The sequence below is a fragment of the Myodes glareolus genome, chromosome 6 (genome assembly GCF_982192425.1).
Source record: "Myodes glareolus chromosome 6, mMyoGla1.1, whole genome shotgun sequence".
NCBI classification, from domain to species: Eukaryota; Metazoa; Chordata; class Mammalia; order Rodentia; family Cricetidae; genus Myodes; species Myodes glareolus.
This window is the reverse complement of record NC_142031.1, coordinates 13370998-13394173: the sequence shown is the minus strand read 5'-3', so window position 1 is coordinate 13394173 and position 23176 is coordinate 13370998. Positions and strand designations below refer to the sequence as shown.

The following is a 23176-nucleotide window of genomic DNA, read 5'->3' as shown; positions in this document are numbered from 1 at the left end:
CCAAGGGCAGCTGATAAATCACAGTGGGAGGGACCACCTGGCGCATGCATTTGCTGCAGGTGCCCGAGCCTCTTTGGGGAGGCTGGCTTCCAGGGAGGCGGCACCAGGGGCTTTGCGCCCAGGCTGCTGCTCACTTGTTCGCCTTCTCAGTGCAGCTGGGAAAGAGCCCTCTTCTCTCCGCCTGCGCTGTCTCCCAAGTGGCTGCAGGCGCATTCTCTCGCTCCTAAGAAACACTCCGGGTGCAGGTGGCAACCACAGTGACTAATGGGCTGGGACACGGGGCCCTAATGAGTAACTGTAAGCTCCGGACAGAGCAAATGAGAGGAGTCTGGGGGGCGGGGAGGCGTGGGGCTAGTCAGGTTCACCCAGGCTGGTAGCGGGAGTGCCACAGCGTGAAGAGTTTAGGTTAGACATTATGGAGAACTGTCTGGGTGGTTAAGCTGACATTCTGATTGGGGAGCTTTGGTAGAAAAGGCAGGAAACATCTCTGCCAAGCAGAGGGATGGAGGGGGATCTCTCGATGACGCCCCTTTCTTGGAAGGATCAAAATGGCCTTCAGGTTGCCATGGCAACAAGAGGACTGTCCCTCCTGTAGCCTGAGGAGGTGAGTGAGGGAGCAGGTCCAAGAAAGGGCCTCAGACATCAAGAGGAAAGGAGAAGGGATGTACACTGTGAAAGAGAGGGGGTGTCACCACGCGACTCCCTTGGGAGAGGCACCCAAAAAAGCAGGCAGGCATTAGAGGTCGGCTGGGCTTTCCTCTGCCCCACCCTGCACAGCAGTGTGTTTTTCCAGTCACCAAGGCCATGATGTGGCCAGGTCCCTGCTGGGCTAAGAGCAGCCTCTGATTTCACCCTGGGCTGCTCTATGGCAACCAGCCCATGACATCATGGGAATAAAGTCTTCAGGGGAAGGAGACTTTGGTAGGGGAATCTGAGTCCCAGATGGGATGGGAGTCAGGCAGGCAGGGGAGGGGCTGGAGCCAGGTTCTACCAGCCCCACCACCACCCCAGCAAATATCTGGTGCCACTGCTGTCCTGGGCTCCCCTTCTCATCCTTGTCACTCCCTGTTCTGCAGCTGGAAGGCTCAGAACTTCAGGGGTGCCCAGGGAGTCCAGAAGCATCCCAGCACCACCCTGTAGCTAGGCAGACCCTGGCTTTGCACGACGTGCAGAACTCCAGAACACTCAAAGTGTCTCTTAACTTTTTGTTGTTTAGGGGGTGTGTGTGCGCGCACATGTGCACGTGTGGTGTGTATGTGTATGATGTGTGTGTATGGTATGTGTGTATAGTGTGCGTATGTCTATAGTGCGTATGCGTGTGTGGTGTGTCTCTGTGTGTGTATGTGGTATGTGTGTGTGGTGTGTCTATGGGATGTGTGTGCGTGCTCGGTGTGTTGCTGTGTATTCTAGACTGACTTGGAACATATATTCCAGATTGGCTTCCAACTCCCGATCCTCCTGCCTCAGCCTCTAGTGCTGGGATCACAAGCATGAGTCACCATGTCTAGTCACAGCTTTCAAACTTTAAAAAAAAAAAACAAACTTAAATTAATTTGAAAAAAATTATTTCATATGTGTTTTGCCTGCATCATGTATATTTCTAGTGCCCATAGAGGCCAGGGAAGGACATGAGATCTATGGGAACGGGAGTTACTGACAGCTGTGAGTTGCCATGTGTGTGCTGGGAATCGAACCCAGGTCCTCTGGGGCAGCAGCCAGTGCTCTTCAATACTAGGCCATTTCTCCAGCCCCTAAGTTTTTGTTTTTTATGTGTGCTTGTTTGTTATGTGTTTGTGTGTGGCAGTGTGCATATGATATTACATGTGTGATGGTCTCAGACCAACTGGGACTCAGTTCTCTCCTGTCACCAATGGCTCCCAGGGATGGAACCCAGATTAGTGGGCTTGGCATCAGACACCTTTAAACCACAGAGACATCTTGCTGACCGAGCTTTCAAATGGATATTTTTGGACCCTGTGGTGAATGAGCATGGCCCCCATATACTTGAACCGTTGGTGCCTAGTTAGTGGAATTGTTTGGGAAGGATCGGGGGTGTGACCTTGTTGGAGGAGGTGTGTCCCTGGGGATGGGCTTTGTTGTCTCAAAAGTTAGCTCTCTCTGCTTTGCACTTGTGGATCAGGATGTGAGCTCTCAACCATGGTTACCGTGCCATACCTGCCTGCCAAGCTGCCTTAGTTGTGGTATCTCAGCATCGCAATAGAAAAGTAACTAAGGCAGACCTGTAGGAAGAAATAAATACATTTTGCATTTTGACCCAGTGTATATATCTAGAAAATTCTCACCTGTGCGAATTCTCTCTCTCTTACACACACACACACACACACACACACACACACACACGCTCCATGACACAAGACTGAATGAATCTCAGGCTGCCTCTGGTTCTGAAGATCTCCATTCTATTCTATTCAATACTTATTTTGTTATTTTTTAAATAGACCCAGTAAAAAGAAGGCTGAGGTTATAAATGTAGTTCAGTGGGAGAACACTTCCCAGCATGCATCAGGCCCCGGTTTTGATCTCCAGCTGGAGATCATTCAGATAAATGGATAACCATGTAAGCAGCAAATGAATGAAAAATAAACCTGATGAGTGGCTTACATGACCGCTGAAAGATGTGGCCCCCTGCCCCGCCTTTGAGTCCCTCCTTTGTGGAGACGGGAGGTACTGGAGCCCAGAGAAAAGCAACACTGACTTGGGGTCACACAGCGGACTGGAACGCAGCAGGCTGTGCTGGGGACTGTAGAGTCCAAGCGCGTGGTGCAGCCCTCATTCTCAGAACCCATGCTGTCTTCTGTGCCCTGCCCTCCTTATGTCTGGGTCACTTGGGGGCAGGAGAGGACATTGACTGTCACCTTGCCTTCCTCTCCTATGATGTCCAGACAGCCGGGTTCCAGGCTCCCTGCCTTGGCCCATGCGTTCCAGCCTTGGGGCAGGTCCCAGATCCTCTGGCCTCTTTCGGAAAGTAATTTGGCTGGAAACTTTCACCTTGAACTCAGGCTTGTACTCACTCTCCTCCCTCCAGCTGGGCTGGCTGTGCCTGTGGTGTGAGCTCTGTGGCACTTCCTCTGTTGGGACCCCTTTCCGCCCTGACCTATTGGGGTCTGGAGCGGAATATGGCTGGAGACAGAACCCTGTGTTTGATTTATCTGGCGTTCTCACTAACGATGGCTTGTCCTTATGTTGATGTCTGAACCCCTCGCTTTTCTCCCTTTTGGAGCCCCTAATGAGATCCTGCTGTGTGCTGGGCCTTGTGGCAGGAGCTGAGGCTGCTGAGGCCCATCAGATAGATGAAGTTGGGGCTGGAGAGATCATTCAGTCGGGGACCTGACTACATTTCATTCCCAAATCCACATTAGGAGGCCAGGCATGGTAGCCTGCACATGCAGTGCCAGCATTGGGCACAGAGGCAGCTGGAGGATCCCTGGCCTGGCCAGGCCTATGTGGCAATTTCCAGTCTAATGAGAGCCCTTGCCTCAAAAATAAATAGATAGATAAATAAACAAATAAATGCATACATAAATAAATAGATAATTAATAGTGACTGAAAAACATCTCCCAAGGTTGTCCTCTAGCCTACATACATACACACACACACACACACACACACACACGTTCTCTCTCTCACTCTCTCACACACATACACACATGCACTCTCTCTCTCTCTCTCTCTCACACACACACACTCACACAAATGCCTAGTCTCAAAGTAAAAAGAAAATATCTTTGTGTAGTTGTAGTATGTGTTTGTATATTAATCTAAGTGCTATTACAAAAGAGTAAAAAAAATATTAATTTTTTTCTTTATAGCCAAGCATTGTGACAGGGTTTCTCTGTGTAGCCCTTGCTGTTCTGGAACTATCTCTGTAGACCAAACTGACCTCAAACTCACAGAGATCCTCCTGCCTCTGCCTCCCGAGGGCTGGGCTGGCAGTGGTGGTGAATTCAGGAGGCAGAGGCAGGAGGGTCTCTGTGAGTTTGAGGCCAGCCTGGTCTACATAGAAAGCCAGGGCTACATGATGAGACCCTGTCTCAAAAAGTTATAAAGTAAAAATAATTACAATAGCGGGCACATTGGCACAGACCTACAAGTGCCAGCTGCTGGGCAGGCTGAGGCAGGAAGTTCAAAGATAACCTGGGCTACATAGAAAGCCTCTGTCTCAAAGATGGAGGAAGAAGAAAAGGGGGAATCAGAAGCTTTACACTTATCCATTGATTTCATTTATTAACTTAGAGATGAAGTCTTGGTTTTTTTAAAAAATATTTATTTATTTATTATGTATACAATATTCTGTCTGCATGTATGCCTACAGGACAGATGAGGGCACCAGACCTCATTACAGATGGTTGTGAGCCACCATGTGGTTGCCGGGAATTGAACTCAGGTTAAGAGCATTGCCTGCTCTCTTAACCACTGAGCCATCTCTCCAGCCCGAAGTCTTGGTTTTTTTGAGACAGGATCTCTCTGTGTAGCCTGGCTGTCCTGAAACTTGCTCTGTAGACCAGGCTGGCTTCATACTCACAGAGATGTGCCTGCCTCTGCCTCCCAAATGTTAGGGTTAAAGATGTGCGCCACCACCACCCAGCTGTCTAGTTTCTTTACACATAAAAGAGGGGTAGCTTGACTCCTCATTTTTGGTCCAAACCCTCATTTCTATTACTACCTTATTACTATGGCTAAGTAGATTTTTTTCCCCTAAATTTCTCCTGCCATCTTTATTTCCAGATCTGCTCACAAGTGCCCACAAAGACTGCCCCAGGCCCCAGGGCACAGACCTCCTGAATCGGGATCTGACCTCCAGCCAGCATCCGCCTGCCGTTGTTCCAGACCATGATGCTGGCAAGGTAACTGGCCGTTCCTCACCCTCCTCCTGCCTGCCCTGGCTCCAGCTGCTCTTTTATGTCCCTAAGGCAGGCAGAAGTCATTCTCAATTCCTTTCTTCCTTGTTTCTCCCTGAGCAGTAGGGGCACCAGGGGCTTGGCATTCAGCTGGATGAGGGTCTGCCTTGGGCTGGGCACCAGGAACAGAGCCAGACTTATTTAGAAAACACAATCCCACCCCAAAGGTCTTCCTACCAAAATTAACTGTCAACTGGCAGGTTCTGCTGCCAGTCCAGACCACTTAGCAACTGGGAACAGATACTCAAGAGCAAAAGTAGGGGGGTTCTCCACATAGATCAGGCAGGTGTAGCAAGGGGTCCTGGCGTAACGAGGGATCCTGGTGTAGTGAGGGGTCCTAGTGCATAATTTCCATACTCGCCCAGGGATGTGGCTTGAACCTACCAGGTTATTTTGTTTAAGATTTATTTATTTTTCATTTACGTGTGTGAGTGTTTGACTTCATGTGTCTATGTTCACCACTTGTGTGCAGTACCTGTGGATGCCAGAAGAGGGCAGTGGATCCCCTGAGACTAGAGGTACAGATGGTTGTGAACTGCCTTGTGGGTGTTGGGAACTGAACCCATGTCCTGTGGAAAAATAACAATGCTCTCAACTACTGAGCCATCTCTATAGCCTTAAGATGCTGTTTTTTAATTTTTTGCTTCATCATTAATGTTATTATGATTATTTGATTTTTTTTGTTCTTGATGTTTTTCCAGTTTTTTGAGACAGGGTTTCACTATGTTGTGCTAGCTGTCCTGGAACTCACAGAGATCCTCCTGCCTCTGCTTCCCTGGTGCTGGGATTTGAGGGGTGAGCCACCGTACCAGCTAGTTCATTGATTTTGAACTCCCTAGTCTCCAGGTATCAGGAACAGTGAAAGTATACTCTGGTCTAGGCCGGACCTATCACCCTCTCCTTCTAAGGCCATTGTGTCCCACTTCTTTGAGTGCTAGGGGACAGCAGGTAGACCTTGATTTCTCAGGTGGAGTCACCCTACCCTGCAGGGGCTTCAGGCCTTAGCCACGTCACAGTGTCCCCAGTCCTGACTGGTCCCCTTTCTCCTCTTGCTTCAGGACAAGCAGATGGATTTCTGTTGGGATCCATGGCAGGTAAATGTGCTTGCTCTCCGCAGTCCACCAGCCCAGCTGATGCCGCTGTCCCTGCTTTCTCTGCTGTGCCCACCCCAGGCCCCCAGTCCCGCCAGCCCAGGGAATGGATAGGATCTCCCTGTCTTTCTCTACCTTGTCCCTGGCTGCTACCTAAGGATGAGTGGGTGGCCACAGTGGTCTGCAGGGGGCAGGGGGACAATGTCCTCTGGCTGACTGCCCTTCCCTCCTACCCCTTCTTTTTCTACAGAGGTGCTTCCAAACCACCAATGGCTACATATCCGACTCCAGAGCCTGCCCCAGCAACTACAGTGTGGCTGCCCTGGCCACCTCATCCCTCGTGGGTAGGTCCCCAGAGTCCCCTCCAGCCCTCCCGGACGTGTGCTGAGGAAGGCAAACGGTCACAGTCACACTGGGTTAATATTTTCTAATTGCCAGATTGCAGGCTGGGTTTCTCTCTCAGGAGTTGGCTTGCTGGGTTTTCTGGCCCTGGGGATGCCTCAGAGGGAGTGGGGAGGTGCAGTTTTTGGGTGTCTGACTGCGTGGTCTCCCACGTCACCTTGGGTCTCGTTCCCTAGAAGCAGAGCCTGAGGTGGGGCCTGTGCCCCCGGGGAATTGCTCTTGGGCTGGCCCCTGGGGTGTGAAGGCAGCTGGGAAGGCTGAGGATTTTGCTCAGTGAAGACTTGGTTATAGTTGTGGCTCTCTCCCTGCCTCCACCCACGGGGAGCCCTGCGGTGTGGTCGCCTGAAGCATCAATGGCTCTTGAAGACCACAGGTCTGGACTTCAGTCCTCAGTTGTCCGTGAGGAGGGCTGTGTCGCCTTGAGGGCATGAGGCCGCACCAAAGCTGTGATAGTTTTTCTGAAGCAGGCGGGGGAAGAAGCCAGGAGCAGCATGCCAAGGCGGCTAGGAGAAGGGCGCGCATGTGGGGTGGAAGACCCACATGGTTGTACTTGGCTGCAAATGGCTCTCAGCCAACCACCAGACCGCTTGGCCCACCAGCGCCCCCTACGGCTTCTCCTCACACTGCAGGCTCCCATCACAGTCCTTCCAGGGTCCCACAGGGCCCACTGCCTCCCTCTGCCGCTGTCTCTGCAGCTCCCTCCACCTGCCACACCTGCCACCCACCTCGCCCTGTCCCCAAGCATCTGAGACACACACCGTCTCTCTAGAGAACTCCGCAGTCCAGCACCCCACTTGGGGGAGCAGGTCTCCCCTTCCTTCTCATCGCCATCGTTCCCATGCCCTGGTCCCTCGTTCCTGTGGACTTCTCATCTGTCCTTGGAACTCACATTCCCCGGGGCCTTGTGTCTGCCCGGCTTTAGGGACCCTGGGGATGTCCAGATCTGTCCCTGGCTCCATCAGCGATGATGAGCGGTTCCTGCTACTTCCTCTCCATCACCTTCTACACTCAGCCGGTCAGGTCCTACGCTCCCCAAGCCCTTCTCCTTCTGTCTAGTCCTGGCCTGCCTCTTGCTGGGTCCCTGCAATGGTCCTGAATTGTTCCCTACCTTCCATCTCCACCCTTGAACTTTAATCTTTCAATTAGGATGCTATTTCCAAATAACATACCAAACTTCCCTCTCCCCTGGTCCGTGTCTGGCTGGGGCTCTCCACTGCTGTGTAGAAAACACAGAGTTGTCACCTTGACTCTCCAGCCCCAGTCTGGTCCCTGTGGGGGCTGCCAGCCTCTTGTCCCTGTGCATCACCCTTGATTGTACTGGTGTTATGCCAGCTCTTTTGTGCCATCAACCCCGTCTCACCTGTGGAGCAGCCTGGCTCCTGTTTCCCACCACCGCAGACCTCCAGAGCCCAACTGCAGGCCACTTCCTCCAGGGAACATTCCCTGAGTGCTCCACCCCCGAGTCTAACTCCACAGAGCAAGTACAGGGAAGTGTCCCACCCAGTCCAGCAGCCGTTAAGTCCCAGAGAATCACACAGAAGTCTACATTAGTTATAAACTTATTGGCCCATTAGCTCAGGCTTTTTATTTATTAACTCTTATAACTTACATTAGCACATAATTCTTGTCTAAGTTAGCCATGTGGCTTGGTACATTTTTGATGAGGCAGTCACATCTTGCTTCTCTGAGGCTGGGTCACGACTGCAAACTGAGCTTTCCTCTCCCAGAATTCTCCTGTTCTCATTGCCCCACCTATACTTCCTGCCTGGCTACTGGCCTATCAGCATTTTATTAAAAATAATACAAGTGACAGGATAAAAGACCATTGTCCCACAGCCAGGAAGCTCCCTCAGAACTGTCAGTTCATGAGTGAAGGGTCCTGGGTCCCAGAAGAACTGAAGGCCATGGCTAGTCTAAGGAGCGGCTGGATTCCTGATTCAAATTCAATGAGACATTGGGAAGGTGGGGGGCGGGGCGGACGTACAAATGGGTGAGACATGTGAGTGAAGTAGGGCCAAGGCTGGGGAGGGCACAGGGTAGGGTGTGGGGCTTGTGAGGCAAAGCTCCCCCTGGTCGTGGTTACAGGAAACTGACAGGCGCAGGCTTAGAGATCGGGGTGGTTGGGGTACAGAGCATGGGATGGCCTGAAATGGGGTTTATGCTGACCTAGTCACCCGATAGCCATCCGTGACCTCCTCGCAGGGGTGGTACAAAGCATCAAGGACCACATCACAAAGCCCACAGCCATGGCTCGTGGCCGAGTGGCCCACCTCATCGAGTGGAAAGGCTGGAGCGTCCAGCAGTCAGGCTGGGAGCTGTCCCCAGGAGAGGACGAGCATTACTGCTGTCTACCTGACGAGCTGCGGGAGGCCCGCTTTGCTGCGGGTGAGTGGGGCAGGTGCAGGGAGGGAGGCCATAGGCGGGGCGGGGTCTGCTGGAGTGAAGCTGGGTCTGAGCACGGGATGGCGGATGGGGCGGGCGCTAGGTGGCGTCCTTCCTCACCTGGGTAGAGAGGCCCGTGTAGGGATAGAGTGCCCCCTTCCCACCCATAGGTTCACCCAGCCCGATCTTGCTGCTCTCCCCCCCCCCCCCAGGTGTCGCTGAGCAGTTTGCTATCACGGAGGCCACTCTGAGTGCCTGGTCCTCCCTGGACGACGAGGAGCTGCAGCCAGAGGACAGTACCCAGGGTGCCTTCCAGCTCCAAGGTACAGCTGGGCGTACCAAGGCAGGGTGGGCGGAAGGGCCCTGAGGGTGGTGCCTGGGTCGCTCAGGTGAGCTCCTTCCTCTCCCTGTCCCCTCTTCTCCATGGCTTAGCTTCCTCCTCAGTAACCTGGGAGAGGCAGCCCTGGCCTACACATTTCCAGGGAGTGCCCTAAGCCAAAAGGAAAGCCTGGCTGCGGTGTGGCTTGAGTTGGCACTAGGTGCATTGTGGGAACTGCTTTCCCAAACCTGCATCCTAGTGAAACTTACATTGACTTAGCTCACTTGATTCTCCCTATGACCAGGAGGGGAGGGCACAGAGGACCCGAAGGAGCACCATTGTCACACTGCTCATCACTTCCTGCTCTTGTCATGGGGAGACAGCTGAGCTCAGAGAGATTCAGAGACCTGCCTGGGGGTCACACAGCTTAGCAGTGACATACAGGTCTCCCACCCCTTGCCTGGCCTCCCACACCCAGGGAGGTAGGATGCAGGATGCGGGATTCCATCTCTCCTCTCTACCCTCTTTTTGGTATTCTAGACCTGGAGAGCATCTACCTTCAGGACAGCCTCCCGAGTGGCCCTTCACAAGACGACAGTCTCCTAGCCTGCTCCCCTGGCCTCACTCTGGACGATGGCTGGCCCTCACTGGAGGAGGAGCCCGCTAGCCCCACCCACCAACACCGGCAGAGGCTGCCTGGGGCTCAGGGGCCTGATGGTGGCGGGGCCCACATCCATGGCTCCCTGCCCTCCGTGGACAGTGGGTCTCTCTCAGAAGACGAGGATGAGGTATTCTACAACTGAGGCGAGCTGGCCGCTCCACACTTCGCTGGGAGCCCAATGCACCGTCTGCTGGCACTGAACATCTCTTGACTCCTTGGGACAAACACAGGGTGGAGTGTGGCAGGGATGGTCGCTGTCATTCTGTGGAGACCGCTCAGTGCCTCTGTGGACCTGCCCTCAACAGTGAGAGGGAGCCCCCTGCTTTGTGGGCTTGGCCCCTCCAGGGCCCCTGCCTTCAGCCCACTCCCAGACTCTAAGCAGACACCAGCCCCAGGAGACTGGCAGTCAGGCCCCTAACAGGACACCGGGGAAAGATTGGGAGAGTGGGGGAGTCATCTGGAGGGGCCTGGGAAGCCAGCCTTGACTTGGGGGCTCATTCCCCTCGCCCTCATCTGTCCCATAGAAGCTGGGACAGTTTCTTCTGGTCAAGCCATTCTTTGCCTCTCTAACATCTCTGGAGGGTCTGTCTGTTCCTCCCCTCTTACCTGGTTCCTCCGTGACCCCCGTGCTCCCAAGCCAAGAGAACCCACGTCTCCCCTTACCCCCTTCATCTCCCGCAGGGTTCTCTGGCGACATTAAAGTAGTGTGCTCATCCTGGATGAACTTGACCTGGTATCCCAGGGAGAGTGTGTTCCTGAGCCCTGGATGAGGGTCTGTCAGGTTTAGGGAGGACTCCTCCCTCCAACACACAGATACCTGAGAGGCCTCAAAGGAGGAGGTCTAGAGCATCTTCTTGTCCCCAAAGAGCCACACCCAGAGACCCCACTTTGCCAGTTGAACCACAGCCAGGGGGATCAAGTCTGGAGACCTCATCCCCAACGTCCTGTTAGAGGTGAGGCCAAGCATCATATGACCTGGTAGGGACCCTCATTTCCCTCTATCTCCTTGCTGAGATGTGTAGATTGAAGAACCCTAGGCCCAGCCTGTGATGCCCATGTGAACACCAGATGCCCCAAGGGCTTAACCTAGACCGACACTGGACCCCGAAGGTCCAAATGCACACTCTTGAGGGAGTACAGGCGTGAACGGTGGCTATGGGCATCAGTTTTATTTTTCTCAGGAGCTACTGGTTAGGGCTAGATCATCTCAGAAGGCACAAACACCAGGGCGAGATTCTTTTCCTTCTTCTGTCCCTTCAGGGTGGGCCACAATGAATGTGGAACCCTGTTCAGGCTGGCGGGACTGCCCACTGAAGGGCTGAGCTGTCCTAGAGGGAGTGGAGTCAGGAGGGAAGAGGGAGTGGGGCTCCATACAGCAGCCTCTGGAGCCAGGCAGGTGTCCCTGTTCCGACTCCCAGGCTGGCTCACTTGGGGGCTGGTGGGTTGACCAAGGTAGAAATGGCTTTCTTCAGCTGCAGCGGAGGAAAGGGGATTGAAGAGGATGGAGGGTTAGAGGGATGGAGACAGCTCTAGCTTCCACATCGACAGCACCCTCGATGGTCAAGTCTGTGGTTTTGTAGCTGGTGCCTACCCCATGGCATAAGGGACACCAAGTCCAGGGAGTGGCAGGCTGGTAATTGATGTCCAAGGCTCAGTGACCCCTCTAATCCAGGGATTAGAGTGTATCTCCCGGTCTTTGAAAGGGAGAATGTTGGTGTCCCCCGCCCCCAACTCTGCTTTGGCCACCCTTGAGACCCCAGTACCTCTACCCAGGACACAGAGCCCACAGCTCTGCCCCGTGATGTCACGAACAGCGTCTGAAGGGTCAGCAGCTCAAAGAGGCTGTGTGTCTGGAGGAGAAGTTGACAGGAAATGGTGGAGTCAGGGAACATCCCTGTGGCCACCATACCCTTCTCTGTGCCCGCTGAGTGGAAGAGTCCAGCCTGCAATGTCTAGTCTGACCACTAGGTGGTAGTCAGAATCCATGAGAGAAGCAAGGCCTCAGGTAGGTTGGTCCAGGTTACCGAGTCCCTAGGACGCCATGCCTTGGTAGAAAACTTGGGGCGATAACCAGGTCCCTAGGCTGCTTCTGTCACCAGTCCTACACAAGTGCCTGCTCTGAGAGGCTGGGTAATCTACTAGCTGTCGCACAAGATAAAGGGGAAGCTCCTCAGATTGGGAGCCTTGTGTGATGCATAAATTTAATTTTTTTTTTCTTTTTCAGAAAAGGTTTCTCTATATAGCCCTGGCTGTCCTGGAACTTGCTATGTAAACCAGGCTGGCCTCAAACTCACAGAGATCCTCCTGCCTCTGCCTCTGCCTCCCAAGTGCTGGGATTAAAGGTGTTTGCCACCATGCCCAGCTTTTCTTCTTTTTTAAACAATTTTATGTTTATAGGTATTTGTCTGCATGTATGTCTGTGTACCACATGGATGCAGTGCCCTAGGGTCCAGAGCGGGTGTTGAATCCTCTAGGATTGGAATTATAGGCAGTTGTGGTTGTGGGAATTGAACCTTTGTCCTCTGGAAGAGCAGCCAGTGCTCCTAAAGCTGAGGCATCTCTCCTGCTCCATGGGATGCTCCTAACTGGCAGTTTCTATCCAGAAGCATGTGTTGCCCAAGCTCTTTCACTTCCCCATCTCCTCTGCATGGCCCCAGCATGCAGTGAGGGGCTCACAGGCTGGGGCTGCTGTACACATCTGCAGGTGAGAAGTGTGCACATGTGTGTGCGTGTGTACATGCACAAGTATGGTGTATGTGTGTGTGTGTGTGTGCGTGCATGTGTGTGTGCAACACTGAACAGTGGGAGGAGGTGGAGCCTAAGGGAAGTGGAGCCTAAGTTTCCCCATCAAGCACTCCCTCTCCATCTACTTTTTCTAATTCTCCCTTACCTGGTACAGGGAGGTCTCTGGAGACAGCTGCAGGGTCACTGGCTGTGTGGGGCAGCCACCAGCCAAGATGTCCTGAAGAAAGCGCTGGGAATTGGGGGAAGATGATGGAGACCTGAGCCAGCCTTCAGTTCCCAGGCTCCTGTTCTCTAAACTCCCCCTTCACAGCCCTGCTCACACCCCCACCCTGTCCCCACACCTGGCAGGGGAACCCACCTGTTGGCCTGGAGCCCAGGAAGCTGACTCTGTCTGGAGGGCTTGCACCAAATGGGTCCTTTCCACAGTGCCCACCAGGGTCTGTGACTCTAGGCAGTGCAGAGGAAGGGACATGTTAGAACTACGGAAGTCATTTTATCTGAGCACCTACTATGTGCCAAGAACATGCTGGGTGTTTGTTTCAAAGATTTATTTATATTTCTATTTTACTTGTATGAGTGTTTTGTCTGCTCATGTATATGTATACGTGTATATGTGTGTGCGCGTACACTGTGTATACTTCCCCTCAGAGGCCAGGAGAGGGTGTCAGAGTCCCCGAAACTAGAGTTAAGAACAGATGTGATCTTCCATGAGAGTGCTGGGAACCAAGGCCAGGTCCTTCAAGAAGAGCAGTGCTCTTAACCCCTGGGCTCTCTCTTCAGCCCCATGCTGGGTGTTCTGTGTCTCCGAGGAAATTTACAGAATTTTCTGTCTCTCAGGACACTTGTCACCCAGTTTACAGACGAGGAAGCAGAGACTGAGTGGCCCAGTTGGGTAACTGTCCTGCCCACAGAAATTTAAGTTCGGACATGGATGTGTGGCCGCTGGGGGCGGCTGCATCACCTTTGACTGGAATCCCCAGAGTCCTCCCTAGGCTGCTTTACAAGAGGCTTCTCATCTCTAAATACGACACAGACATTAGCTGTTATGTCCGTTTCATCCCCGAATAAACCAAAGCACAGAGAAGCTGAGTGACTTTTCCCATGTCACAGAGCAGAGCCTGGATTCCAACTCCCTGTTTGCTCTTGCTGCCTTGACACCCAGAGGGACTCCCCCCCCAACACTCATCCTCCCTGGTAGCCTCCCCCCACCCAAGATGAGTACCTCTGGTCTCCACCAAGGGGTACTGAGCCACATCTGTAGAGGTCACGACCTTGACCACCTCCTCCAGGGGCATGTCCTTGGCCAGGGTGGTGAGGGTGCAGTTCATGAAGTGTTCCACAGTCACTGGGTAGGAGCTGTGGGCAGAGGGAGGTGTGTGTCAGGCCCTGCATGGCGGTGCTAGTCCTCAGGAAGAAGTAGGGAACCTTGCTGGGAAGGACCCATGCGTGATAGTTAATATTTATTTTCAACTAAACAAGATCTAGAATCATGGAGCCTCAGCAAAAGAGTTTTAGGCTGTGTCTATTGAGGTAGGAAGAACCACCCTAAACGTGGATGCAGAACCATCCACGGCGAGCGTGAATGCAGAACCATCCACGGCGAGCTATGGTCCCGAACTCGGACCAAGCGCAAGCTGAGCTCCATTTCTCTCTGCTTCCTGACACGGATGTCATGTGCTCAGCCACCCCACACTTCTGCTGCCATACCTTCCCCCACCATGAAGGACTGTACCCTCAACCTGTGAATGGGAATGAACCCTCCCTTCGAGAAGTTGCTTTTGCCTTGTGTTTTATTGTAGCCAGGAGAAAATGAACAAATGCTTTTGGCTTCTGAGTGCACGACGAGGGGGCTGACTGTCTCCTGGAAGGGGGGACACTTAGGACCCTGCAATAGGAAGGAGCAGAGACCTGCTCTCTAGTGGGAGCATTCTGCACCCTCTGCTGCTGGCACTAGCGCCGCCGGGGGCTGTATCACCTAGCAGAATTCTGCTCTAGAGAATTTCTTTTGGTTGTGTTTGGTTTTCACACCTGAGAGAATTTTAGTGTTTGAGAGCCTGAGAAAGGTACAGCCACGTGGCAGCCGAGGGTTTGGAACAGGATGGCAGCTTGCATGAGCTTGGAGCTGGACCCAGAACACGGCGGATCTTGAGCCTCTGGGCCTATTGCTTTGGGAACTGAAACCGCTGGGCACAGTCTGGTGGAGGGAGGACCTCAGACCCCATCTGCGTCCCAGCTCCTGACCACCCACCTGGCTCAGAGAGCAGGGCAAAAGAGCCAGGAGAGAAGCCTCGCCTAGCTGGCACTCAACCCCCCGTGACCTGAAGCAAGACAGACACCTGTCTGAACTCCGGCTTCCTCTCCTAGCACATGAGGCTCTGAGGAGGTTGATGGCCAGAGGGTGGGTTGAAGACAACTGCATTGAATTTGGGGGGTCCCTTAGCTCCCAGGGGCTGGAGGTACGGCTCAGCTGCTAAAGGCTATGCTCACAACCAAAACTATAAGAGTTCTATTCACTTCACTTCTGATGGTCCCAGACCATCCTGGGACACCCCGTTAGCCAACCTGAAGCTCACCCAATCTTACGGCCACGGATCCACGGCAGGTATGGCAGCTTCTTGGCCATGATGGTGCCATCATAGAAAGAGGGCTGACAATTTTGGGAGATGGCATTGGCCGCCAGCACTGCCATCAGCACAGGCAATGCATGAACGATCTGTCCGGTCAGCTCAAAGGCCAACAATGCTGTGGAGATGCTGTGGGTCACCGCCCCCGAGAAGGCAGCAGCACCTGCAGGGACAGAGCCATGGTGGGTGACTCAGGCCAGGAGCCAACTCACCCAGAGGGCAAGGTGGGTACAGTGTGACCATGGCTAGTGTCAGCAATATCCAGAAGGCACATCCTGGAACCTGCTAGAAACGCCCAGGCACGGTGAGAGAAAAGGAATATAGAGGGCGTAAGAAATGGGGGAGGGGAGAGGGAGCTAGGAGAGAGCTGGGAGGTTCAGAGGAAGATGGGGTGCAGGGAGTGAAAGGCACATTGTACACCACTCCATGCCATAAACAAACATTAGTCCCTTCAACCATAGCCTAGCCCACGTGCTCTTCCCACTTACTGGGCCCAGGTTCACTCACCTGCCAGAGCATAGCCCCCAGGCATGATGGGGTTGATCTCACCTCCAGCCACAATGCCCTCTGGGAAGGCGACAGCCAGGGCCTCTCCCAGGAGGCGCCCGATGACAGCTCCTGCCACAGACTCAGAGTGAAGGGGCAGTCAGGCTGACCAGACCCCCTTCTCAGTACTCGTGGGAGACAGATGGTATGTGGGAGCCACGGTTATGCCCCATGCCCCTGAATCTCCTTGGAATCCAGACTCACCAATGATGAATATGGGCATGAAGTACCCAGCAGGCATGGGGATTGTGGTGGCCAGAATCAGCATCCAGAACTGTGCCAGGAGTGGGAGAAGGGACCAGAGGGCAGAAGTTTGGCAATGGGAGGAGGGGAGGAGCAAAGAAGAGAGGAATAGGATAGGAGTAGGATGTTCCCAGAGAAGTCTCTATTTACACCTGATCTCATTCATTACAGATGGCTGTGAACTACCATGTGGTTGCTGGGAATTGAACTCAGGACCTCTGGAAGAGCAGCCAGTGCTCTTTACCTCTGAGCCATCTCTCCAGCCCCCATGCCCACCAATGGATGCTGAGGGTGAGACTCAGATCCTCATGCTTTTGAGGCCAACACTTTATTAACTGAGCCATCTCCTCAGCCTCTATTTCATGATAAAGATAAAAAAAAAAAAACTGAGTTAAAAACACAAAAGGAATCTGGGGCTGGGGAAACCAATGTGACTTGTGACTCTGGCTGAGGTCGGGGATAGGGTTGGAAGTGGACAGTGCTCCAGGGTCCCGCTGTGAACGCAGCCCCATCCCACCCCAGATCTTCATGCAGAAGGGACCCACCTTCATGACCAGGAAGAAGGCTAGAGTCCCAAAGATGGTGAACTGTGGATGGTACCATTCAAGCCACAGGTTCTGGGGGTCAGGCTCAGCAGGCCAGGGTGGGGATGAGTTCCGGGTCATCAGTGCCCAGGAGTTGTTGTCAAATAGAGAGTGCAAATGCTCCGCCATGGACAGCTGGGGCAGAGACGGTGGTCGGTCAGCCTGTCCCGTCTGCCCCATCTCCGCCATGGACGGGGAGCAGAGGTGGTGGTCGGTCAGCCTGTCCCGTCTGCCCCATCTCCCACCTGAGCCTCAACGACTCCAGCCCTTCCTAGCTGAGGACCCTGAGGATGGCTCTGCCATTACTGAGTGACAACCGGGTCATCTGAAAAATAACTCGTAGGGATCTCCTTTCGAGAGTTTGGGGGTAGTGAAAGAGATGAGGTACACAGAGGAGACACCAAATGGGACTCACCACCCACCCCCTAGCTCAGGGCCCCTCACCCGTGAAGCCATGAAGCGGCCCACACCAGGCGGATAGGTGACAGAGGCCAGGACCAGGGCGACCAGAGCTGCATACAAGGGCTTGCTGTGAGAGAAAGGGAGTTCCAGTTTGTCTCTTCTTCTCCCAAAATGTGCGCGGGGAGGGGGGGGGGATCACTGCAGCTTCTTATCAGAGACAACCCCACAATGAGGACAGAACTGTGGAGGAAGGTGAGGGGCAAAGAAACCGACAGACCCCTCCAGGGAAGAAGCAGGCAGAGGAGCCCAGGAAAAGTGGTGTGGCAAGGGGAGGGGGAGAGTGAGGGTTTGGGATAGAGCCGGACAGTGACAGACCAGCCAGGTCAGGGTGGGGATGGGTCTTGCTGAGTCAGGAGGGAGGAGGAGGAGCTCCAAGATGGGGGACAGGAGGTTCAGGGAGGAGAGGAGGCAATGACTGATGGGAGGGATTCCATGACGGGATTGGTCTCCAGTTAAGTGCGGTAGGAGAGGAGGGGCTTGGCGAGTGTGTGCTGGTGAGGACAGAGAAAATACCTAACTCAGGTAGGGGCGGGGCTTTCTATGGTGGGCTGGGAGTGGGTCCTCCCTGCAGGCCTTCGCCCACCTGGTAGCCAGCAGTTTGGAGGTGTACCGATTGGTCTTGACGAAGCGAACAAAATTCCGCTGACAGGATAGGTAAGCGCAGCTCAGGACACCGCAGATGGCCCTGGAGGTGGCAGTGAGGGTCAATGCAGAGCTACCCCAGTTCATGCCTGGAGGAGCCCAGCTGGGCTCAGGGCCTGAGATCACACTTACCCCAGAGCCACGAAAAAAAAGATTTCAGGCAGATCAAACGGCACATCCACTCGGAAACTGGTCTTGTAGATGGAAGTGATGGTCTCTGAGGGAGGGCGGGGGTGAGAGTCCGAGGTCACACTCCTCCCCACCCAAAGTGCATCCCAGAATAACTCATACAAGGGAGGTAGCATTCAGCGAGCCACGGCTCTCTCTACCCTAGAGCCTTTCTCCCAACGCACACTGTAGGTTCCCTTCCGTCCATCAAGGAGGGAGGTCTAGCCACTAGGATTCCCCAAGAAGGGGTGGTGATGCACGTTTTTAATATCCGCACTAGGGAGGCAGAGGCAGGCAGATCTCTGAGTTCGAGGCCAGCCTGGTCTACAGATAGAGTTCCAGGACAGCCAGTGCGACACAGAGAAACGCTGTCTTGAAAAACCGAAAAAAAAAAATATATTTTTCCCTAAGAAAACTCAATGTCTGACAGGAAGGCTTGATCCCAGGAACTCTCGACACATCAGACGACTTTCTACGTGTGCGTGTGTTCTCATGATTGCCTCAGCTTCTCCCTGAGTTGTGACCCTTCTGTGGTTTTAACCAAAAACATAAGTAAATTCCTTTCTACACATATCATATCATTTTCTCTTGAGGTGGGTGAGCAAGCAATAGGGCACACGATATGGCTGGGTTCTCTGGTCACAGTTTGGTGACCAAGAACAGACCAGGGTCTAGCAGAATTCATCCTGCCATGCTTGGGAGAAGTGTTGTGTTTGGAGAGGGAGAGCCGAAACGTCCAGGTCAAAGGGAGTCACTGTGGTGTCCCTCTCAAAGACCTCTTGAGAGCCGAGGTGTTCAGTTCTGTGAACCTGCCTTCTACCCAGAGGAGCTTTCCAGTATCTTCCAACCTTAGTGGCTATGTGCATCCTGCCCCCGGGCACAGGGATGTGGGCTCCTCTCTTAGCCTCTACACTTCAGCTGCTCTTGGTGGAATCCACACCCTAGTTCGGAGATGGATGGCACAGCATTCCCAGACCCTCACGACTGAGGAACGGACACACACAGGGGGGATTTAGCGAGGGACATGGCCATGAGAATTCCTGTAGGAGAATTCCATCCTGGGCTTGAAGACCAGCTCCCTTGGAAGTCCTGACCCCAGGAGGAGGTCTGCACGCACGTGTTTTCTGGCTTTTGTTTAACCTTTTCAGTGACACTGTGGTGACCAAGGTGCAGACAGACTGAGAACACCCTTCCAGAGTCACCCAAAGCCATAAACAAATTGATTCACACATATATGGGTGTGCACATGCACACAAGTACTCTCTCACACACACATGCACATACACATATGTACACAAACATGCACATGTGCACACACACACACACACACATTCTTGAGATTATTTAGTACAAGTAAGCATTCAGACCCCTGAGCTAGACTTTATGGCTGGATGCTCCAGAAACCCAGGTGATGGAGAAGAAGGAAAAGGGGGAAAGAAGGAAGAAAGAAAGGAAAGAGGGAGGGAGGAAGGAAGGGAGAGAGAAAGGAAGGAAGGAAGGAAGGAAGGAAGGAAGGAAGGAAGGAAGGAAGGAAGGGTGAGTGGAGATGGGAAGGAAGGAGAAAACAATGGGGTGAGGAGTTGCAGAAAATGGAGGGGAGAGACGAGGTCCCCACATGGGACTCACCCTGCTCACTGTTGAAGACCCCCAGAAGGCGGAACATGAAGGCCCCGCAGGTGGCAGCGAAGAAGCCCCTCCAGTAATTCCAGACGGAGAAGTGAGAGGACATGACCTCAATGCTGAACAGGACACCTAGAGGGGCACACAGCTCAGGGGACCCCTCTTCCCTAGCTGCAGGATGTCGGGGTCACATTCTCCCTGACCCTCCCAACCCTCTTGTTTTGCTGCCTGGACCACCAAAGACCCCTATTGCCTTTGACCTTGGCTCAAGCCAAGAAGGCTCACAGGTCCTCATCCTCACCTATCGGGTGGGACTGAGGAGTAGGAATTCTGTTTCCCAGCTTGTGAAACCAGGCTCAGAGTAGTGAACTCACTGGCCAAGGCCACACAGTGGGGACCAAGGGAGTCTACAGGCCTGGACACCCCACCCCAACCACCCTGGGGTGCCTGTGTGCACATGGCAGGATTGAAGGTTTTCAAACTGCCAGGATCAGGAGTGGGGGGGAGTGAGGGGGCAAGCCAGGGAGCTCAGGGCCGGGGGTGGGGGTTACAAGGTGGAGGAGGGGTGAGCTCTCACCGCTGAAGGGGGCTGCGAAGACCGTGGCCACACCCACTGCCGCTGCCGCCGCCAGCATTTCAACTTCCTTGGCCTTGTTCTGGAGAAAACAGAACTCTGGGTTCAGAACCAGCTCCTGTCCCCTTCTAGTCTCAATGGGGCTCTTCCTTGTACCCCTCACCTCAGATTCCCCAATGGTCTTGGTTCGTATGCGGCCCAGGTAAGTGGCAATCATTACACTCAGGTGCACGAAGGGACCCTGAGGGATGGGGGTGGGAGGAGAAAGCATTGATGTGCAGGGTCCAAGCCCTGGGGAAGCGGGGTCCTCCCTCCCCATTTCTCCTCTTTCTCCTTAAGGCCCCCAGGAACGGGAACTGCAAGCTTGGACCGAAGATGATGTGGCAACCTCGTTCACATCCTTGTCCTAGGTGAAGCCCAAACCCCAGGGCTATCCTGAGATACATTTTATCACAGACTTAGCTGTGCTTCTAGAGGTGTGGATGAACAAGGAGGAAGGCGGGTGGGCTCTCCTTGTTCTTACCACTTTGCCTAGGAAGATGGTACTGCCTGTTGCCAGAGTGCAGGAGAGGCCCACCACCTTGGCCCCAAAGTTCTTGATGTCTAGATAATCTTCCAGGACTACACCGGACAGCATGGTCTTCAGCTCTGGGAGTCCGGACCCTGGAGCAAAGTAAAAACAAGGAATTCTCTCTCTTTCTCTCTCTCCTTCCCTCCCTCCCTCTCTCTGTCTGTCTTTTTCACTCCTTGTTCAAGTACTAACCAATTCCAACCACGCCTAGCAAGATCAGAGGTGTCAGGTGCATTCTGGGGGGGGGGGCGGGTACATCTGGCTCTCTCTTTCAACAAGATCTCACTGTGTGACCTAGGATAGCCTGGAGCTGGCAGCCATTCTCCTGCCTCTGCTTCCCAAGATTTGCCTCCAGGCCCAGCGCAGACCTCACTTAGTGCCCCAATGCACACAGCTCTCTCTGGCACGATCCTCAGGACCTCACACACCCTATGAGTGGGGTGTGTGACTTCAGCTGTCCTGAGAGACAGCTGAGGGTCTGAGTGGGACCTTGAAGTCTACAGCAGCCGGGAGGGGACCCAGGGAATGTCAAGCTATCACCAGTTACACCTGGGAGGTCCCTGGGCGGCAGTTGGAGGTCACTCTTAGAGCCTGAGAGTCAGCTGCTTCTGTCAGCCCAGCCCTGACATCATGGACTGTGCTCCTGTAGGTGACCCACCACCACCGTTTGTTTCTGTCCCAAAGGGGCCTAGGGAAATCAAGTCAAGCCAGCTGATGTGCCGGGTCCCCTGCTGACTTTGGGTAAGTGGCCTGCCGCTTCCAAGTCTGCTTCCCCAGCACAAACAACATGCCCCTGTTCCCTGTCCCTCCCTCCTCAGACGTCTCACAGATGTGAAAAGATTTGGACCCAGGGGACCTGCAGGACAAGGCGGGTTGGCCAGAGACCAGGTGACCATGATGACTCACCTCCAGAGAAGGGCGTGATGCTCTGTGAGAAGCCAGAGGAGAAAGACAGGAGGGCCACAGGGTACACAGTCCAGGAGAGATACCAGAGCAGATGACCGTCCCCAACTTCCCTGTACAGCCACTTGTGCGCTGGAGATGCCCAACTGTCAGGGAGCCACCAGAGCCTCTACAGCTTTGGGGACAGACACTTGTGCCCACTCACAGACCAGAAGTGGGCCCACGGCTACCCAGTGAGAGGAGAATGACCAGGTCTCCAGGTTTATGTCTCAGTTTTCCAGCTTCCTACTTGCGGGACTTTATTTAGCTAAGTAACTTGACCGAGCCTCAGTTTCCCTTCGGTCCAGTAGTCAGTGATGGTGCCCTCCCCAACCCTGGGTCCCCGAAAGGCCAAAGGACGCCACTGAGGTCTTGGTGAGACAATATGGAGCCTCACCATGGCAACCGAGTGTCCAGGGGAAGTGCTGTCTCATTGAGTACTCAGCATGGAGAAAGGGTAGAAAGATGGGGGTCCATGTCCAGAAGTAAAGGCTCCTAGAGGCATTCAGGCTCTTCCCCCCACTGTGTGGCTGAGATGACTGAGGCTCAGAAAAGGAACCTTGCCAGGGTCACACAGCTGAAGCCAGCACCAGCTCCAGGCTTGGCTACCCACAGCCCTGCCCCAACTCACTGCTCTTGGCTGCCTAGTTGGCCTCCCAAGTGTAATGTAGAATTCCTATTGCCCAGAGCGGGCGTGCATGCCAGGGAGGCCTTACCTCTGACCACACGCCCGATAGCGAAGTTCATGGCATAGCTGATCAGAGCCATGAGCACCCCGAGGGCCATCAGGAAGTACCAGTCCTCACCCACACGGAACAGCCGCTCTTTCAGCCACTCCAGGGCCCCTGGGCAGGACACTGGGGTCACAGCTCCTTCCCTGGGGGCTACTCAGGCTCTGGGTAGGGACAGCAAGCTAGGGACCTAGAGCTAGAGTCTGGAGGTGATGAGGAGGGGTTCTGTCACATGGAAGGGGCTCAACGGAATGTGTAGAAAGTAAGGTAGTGACACTGTGTGGCTTTGGTCTGTCCCTCTACCGCAGCTCACACTGGGGCCTGACAGAAGGTTGGTCAAGGTGGCGGAGGGAAATGAGGGGCCTGACGCCACACCTCTTACCAAGACCTCATCGTGGTCTAAGCCACCATGAAGAGCACCAAGGGCCTGGTGTTGTCCCCAGGGCTGTAGGCCACCTGCGCTTCAAGTCCCCAGGGATGCCCTTGGCCACTGACTGTCAGCCCAACCTAGAAGATGGACTTCTCTGGCTGTGGGCATCCGCACCTGGGCCTGAACTCTGCCACTTTCTGGGGTTCCCACTTTCTCTGCCCCCTAACAATGAGGGCGGTCAGGTTCTACTATTTAGACAGTGGTGAAGTGAGTGATCTTGGGTCGAGGGTCAGTGATATCCCAAGGGGACTTTATGGGGAAGGGGGTGGAGAAAGGGCAGGGGAGGACTGAGCTCTCACTTCTGATGCCTCGGCGGAGGCGTGGACACGGGCCCCACAGCTCTTGCAGGGTCACCGGCTTCCCGGAGGAGCCTTCACGCAGCCCCACCAGTTCCTCCATCCGTTCTGTGGTAACAGGTGGACAGCTGCTTGGTGACAGGCACTGTGTGCCCTCGTCCTAGGTCCACGCTCCCCCAGTACTCCACCTTCCGAGTTGAAGGCAGAGCCCTATGCTCCTGGG

The 23176-nt window shown here is 54.1% G+C and overlaps 2 protein-coding genes across 4 annotated transcripts in view; one reads left to right on the top strand and one right to left on the bottom strand.

Annotated features, from left to right (window-relative positions):
• The window catches only part of Fam131c (family with sequence similarity 131 member C), a 17017-nt gene extending 4885 nt beyond the window's left edge, over positions 1–12132 (top strand). Inside the window, exons 2-7 of one of the 2 annotated variants that reach the window (XM_087906945.1) lie at positions 4748–4866; positions 5979–6014; positions 6262–6355; positions 8616–8798; positions 9008–9118; positions 9655–12132. In XM_087906945.1, the coding sequence (XP_087763071.1) occupies positions 4748–4866; positions 5979–6014; positions 6262–6355; positions 8616–8798; positions 9008–9118; positions 9655–9917 (806 nt within the window). In that variant the 3' untranslated portion in view covers positions 9918–12132. The remainder of the gene's footprint in view (positions 1–4747; positions 4867–5978; positions 6015–6261; positions 6356–8615; positions 8799–9007; positions 9119–9654) is intronic. The other variant, XM_087906946.1, reaches the window with a different exon arrangement.
• On the bottom strand, positions 10930–23176 carry LOC125395355 (chloride channel protein ClC-Ka). 2 transcript variants are annotated; one of them, XM_087906944.1, is made up of 19 exons: positions 22957–23176; positions 22213–22341; positions 21461–21589; positions 20507–20646; positions 20147–20224; positions 19987–20065; positions 19416–19541; positions 17754–17838; positions 17563–17664; positions 16962–17046; positions 16479–16652; positions 15895–15964; positions 15652–15762; positions 15094–15307; positions 13743–13876; positions 12879–12967; positions 12666–12749; positions 11539–11625; positions 10930–11247 (listed from the first exon to the last, which is right to left on the bottom strand). In XM_087906944.1, exons 1-19 carry the CDS (start codon positions 23054–23056, stop codon positions 11200–11202), a joined length of 2064 nt encoding a protein of 687 aa, XP_087763070.1. In that variant the 5' UTR covers positions 23057–23176; the 3' UTR covers positions 10930–11199. The 2 variants fall into 2 exon arrangements, with proteins under 2 accessions (XP_087763070.1, XP_087763069.1); XM_087906943.1 differs by having other exon boundaries at positions 10930–11625.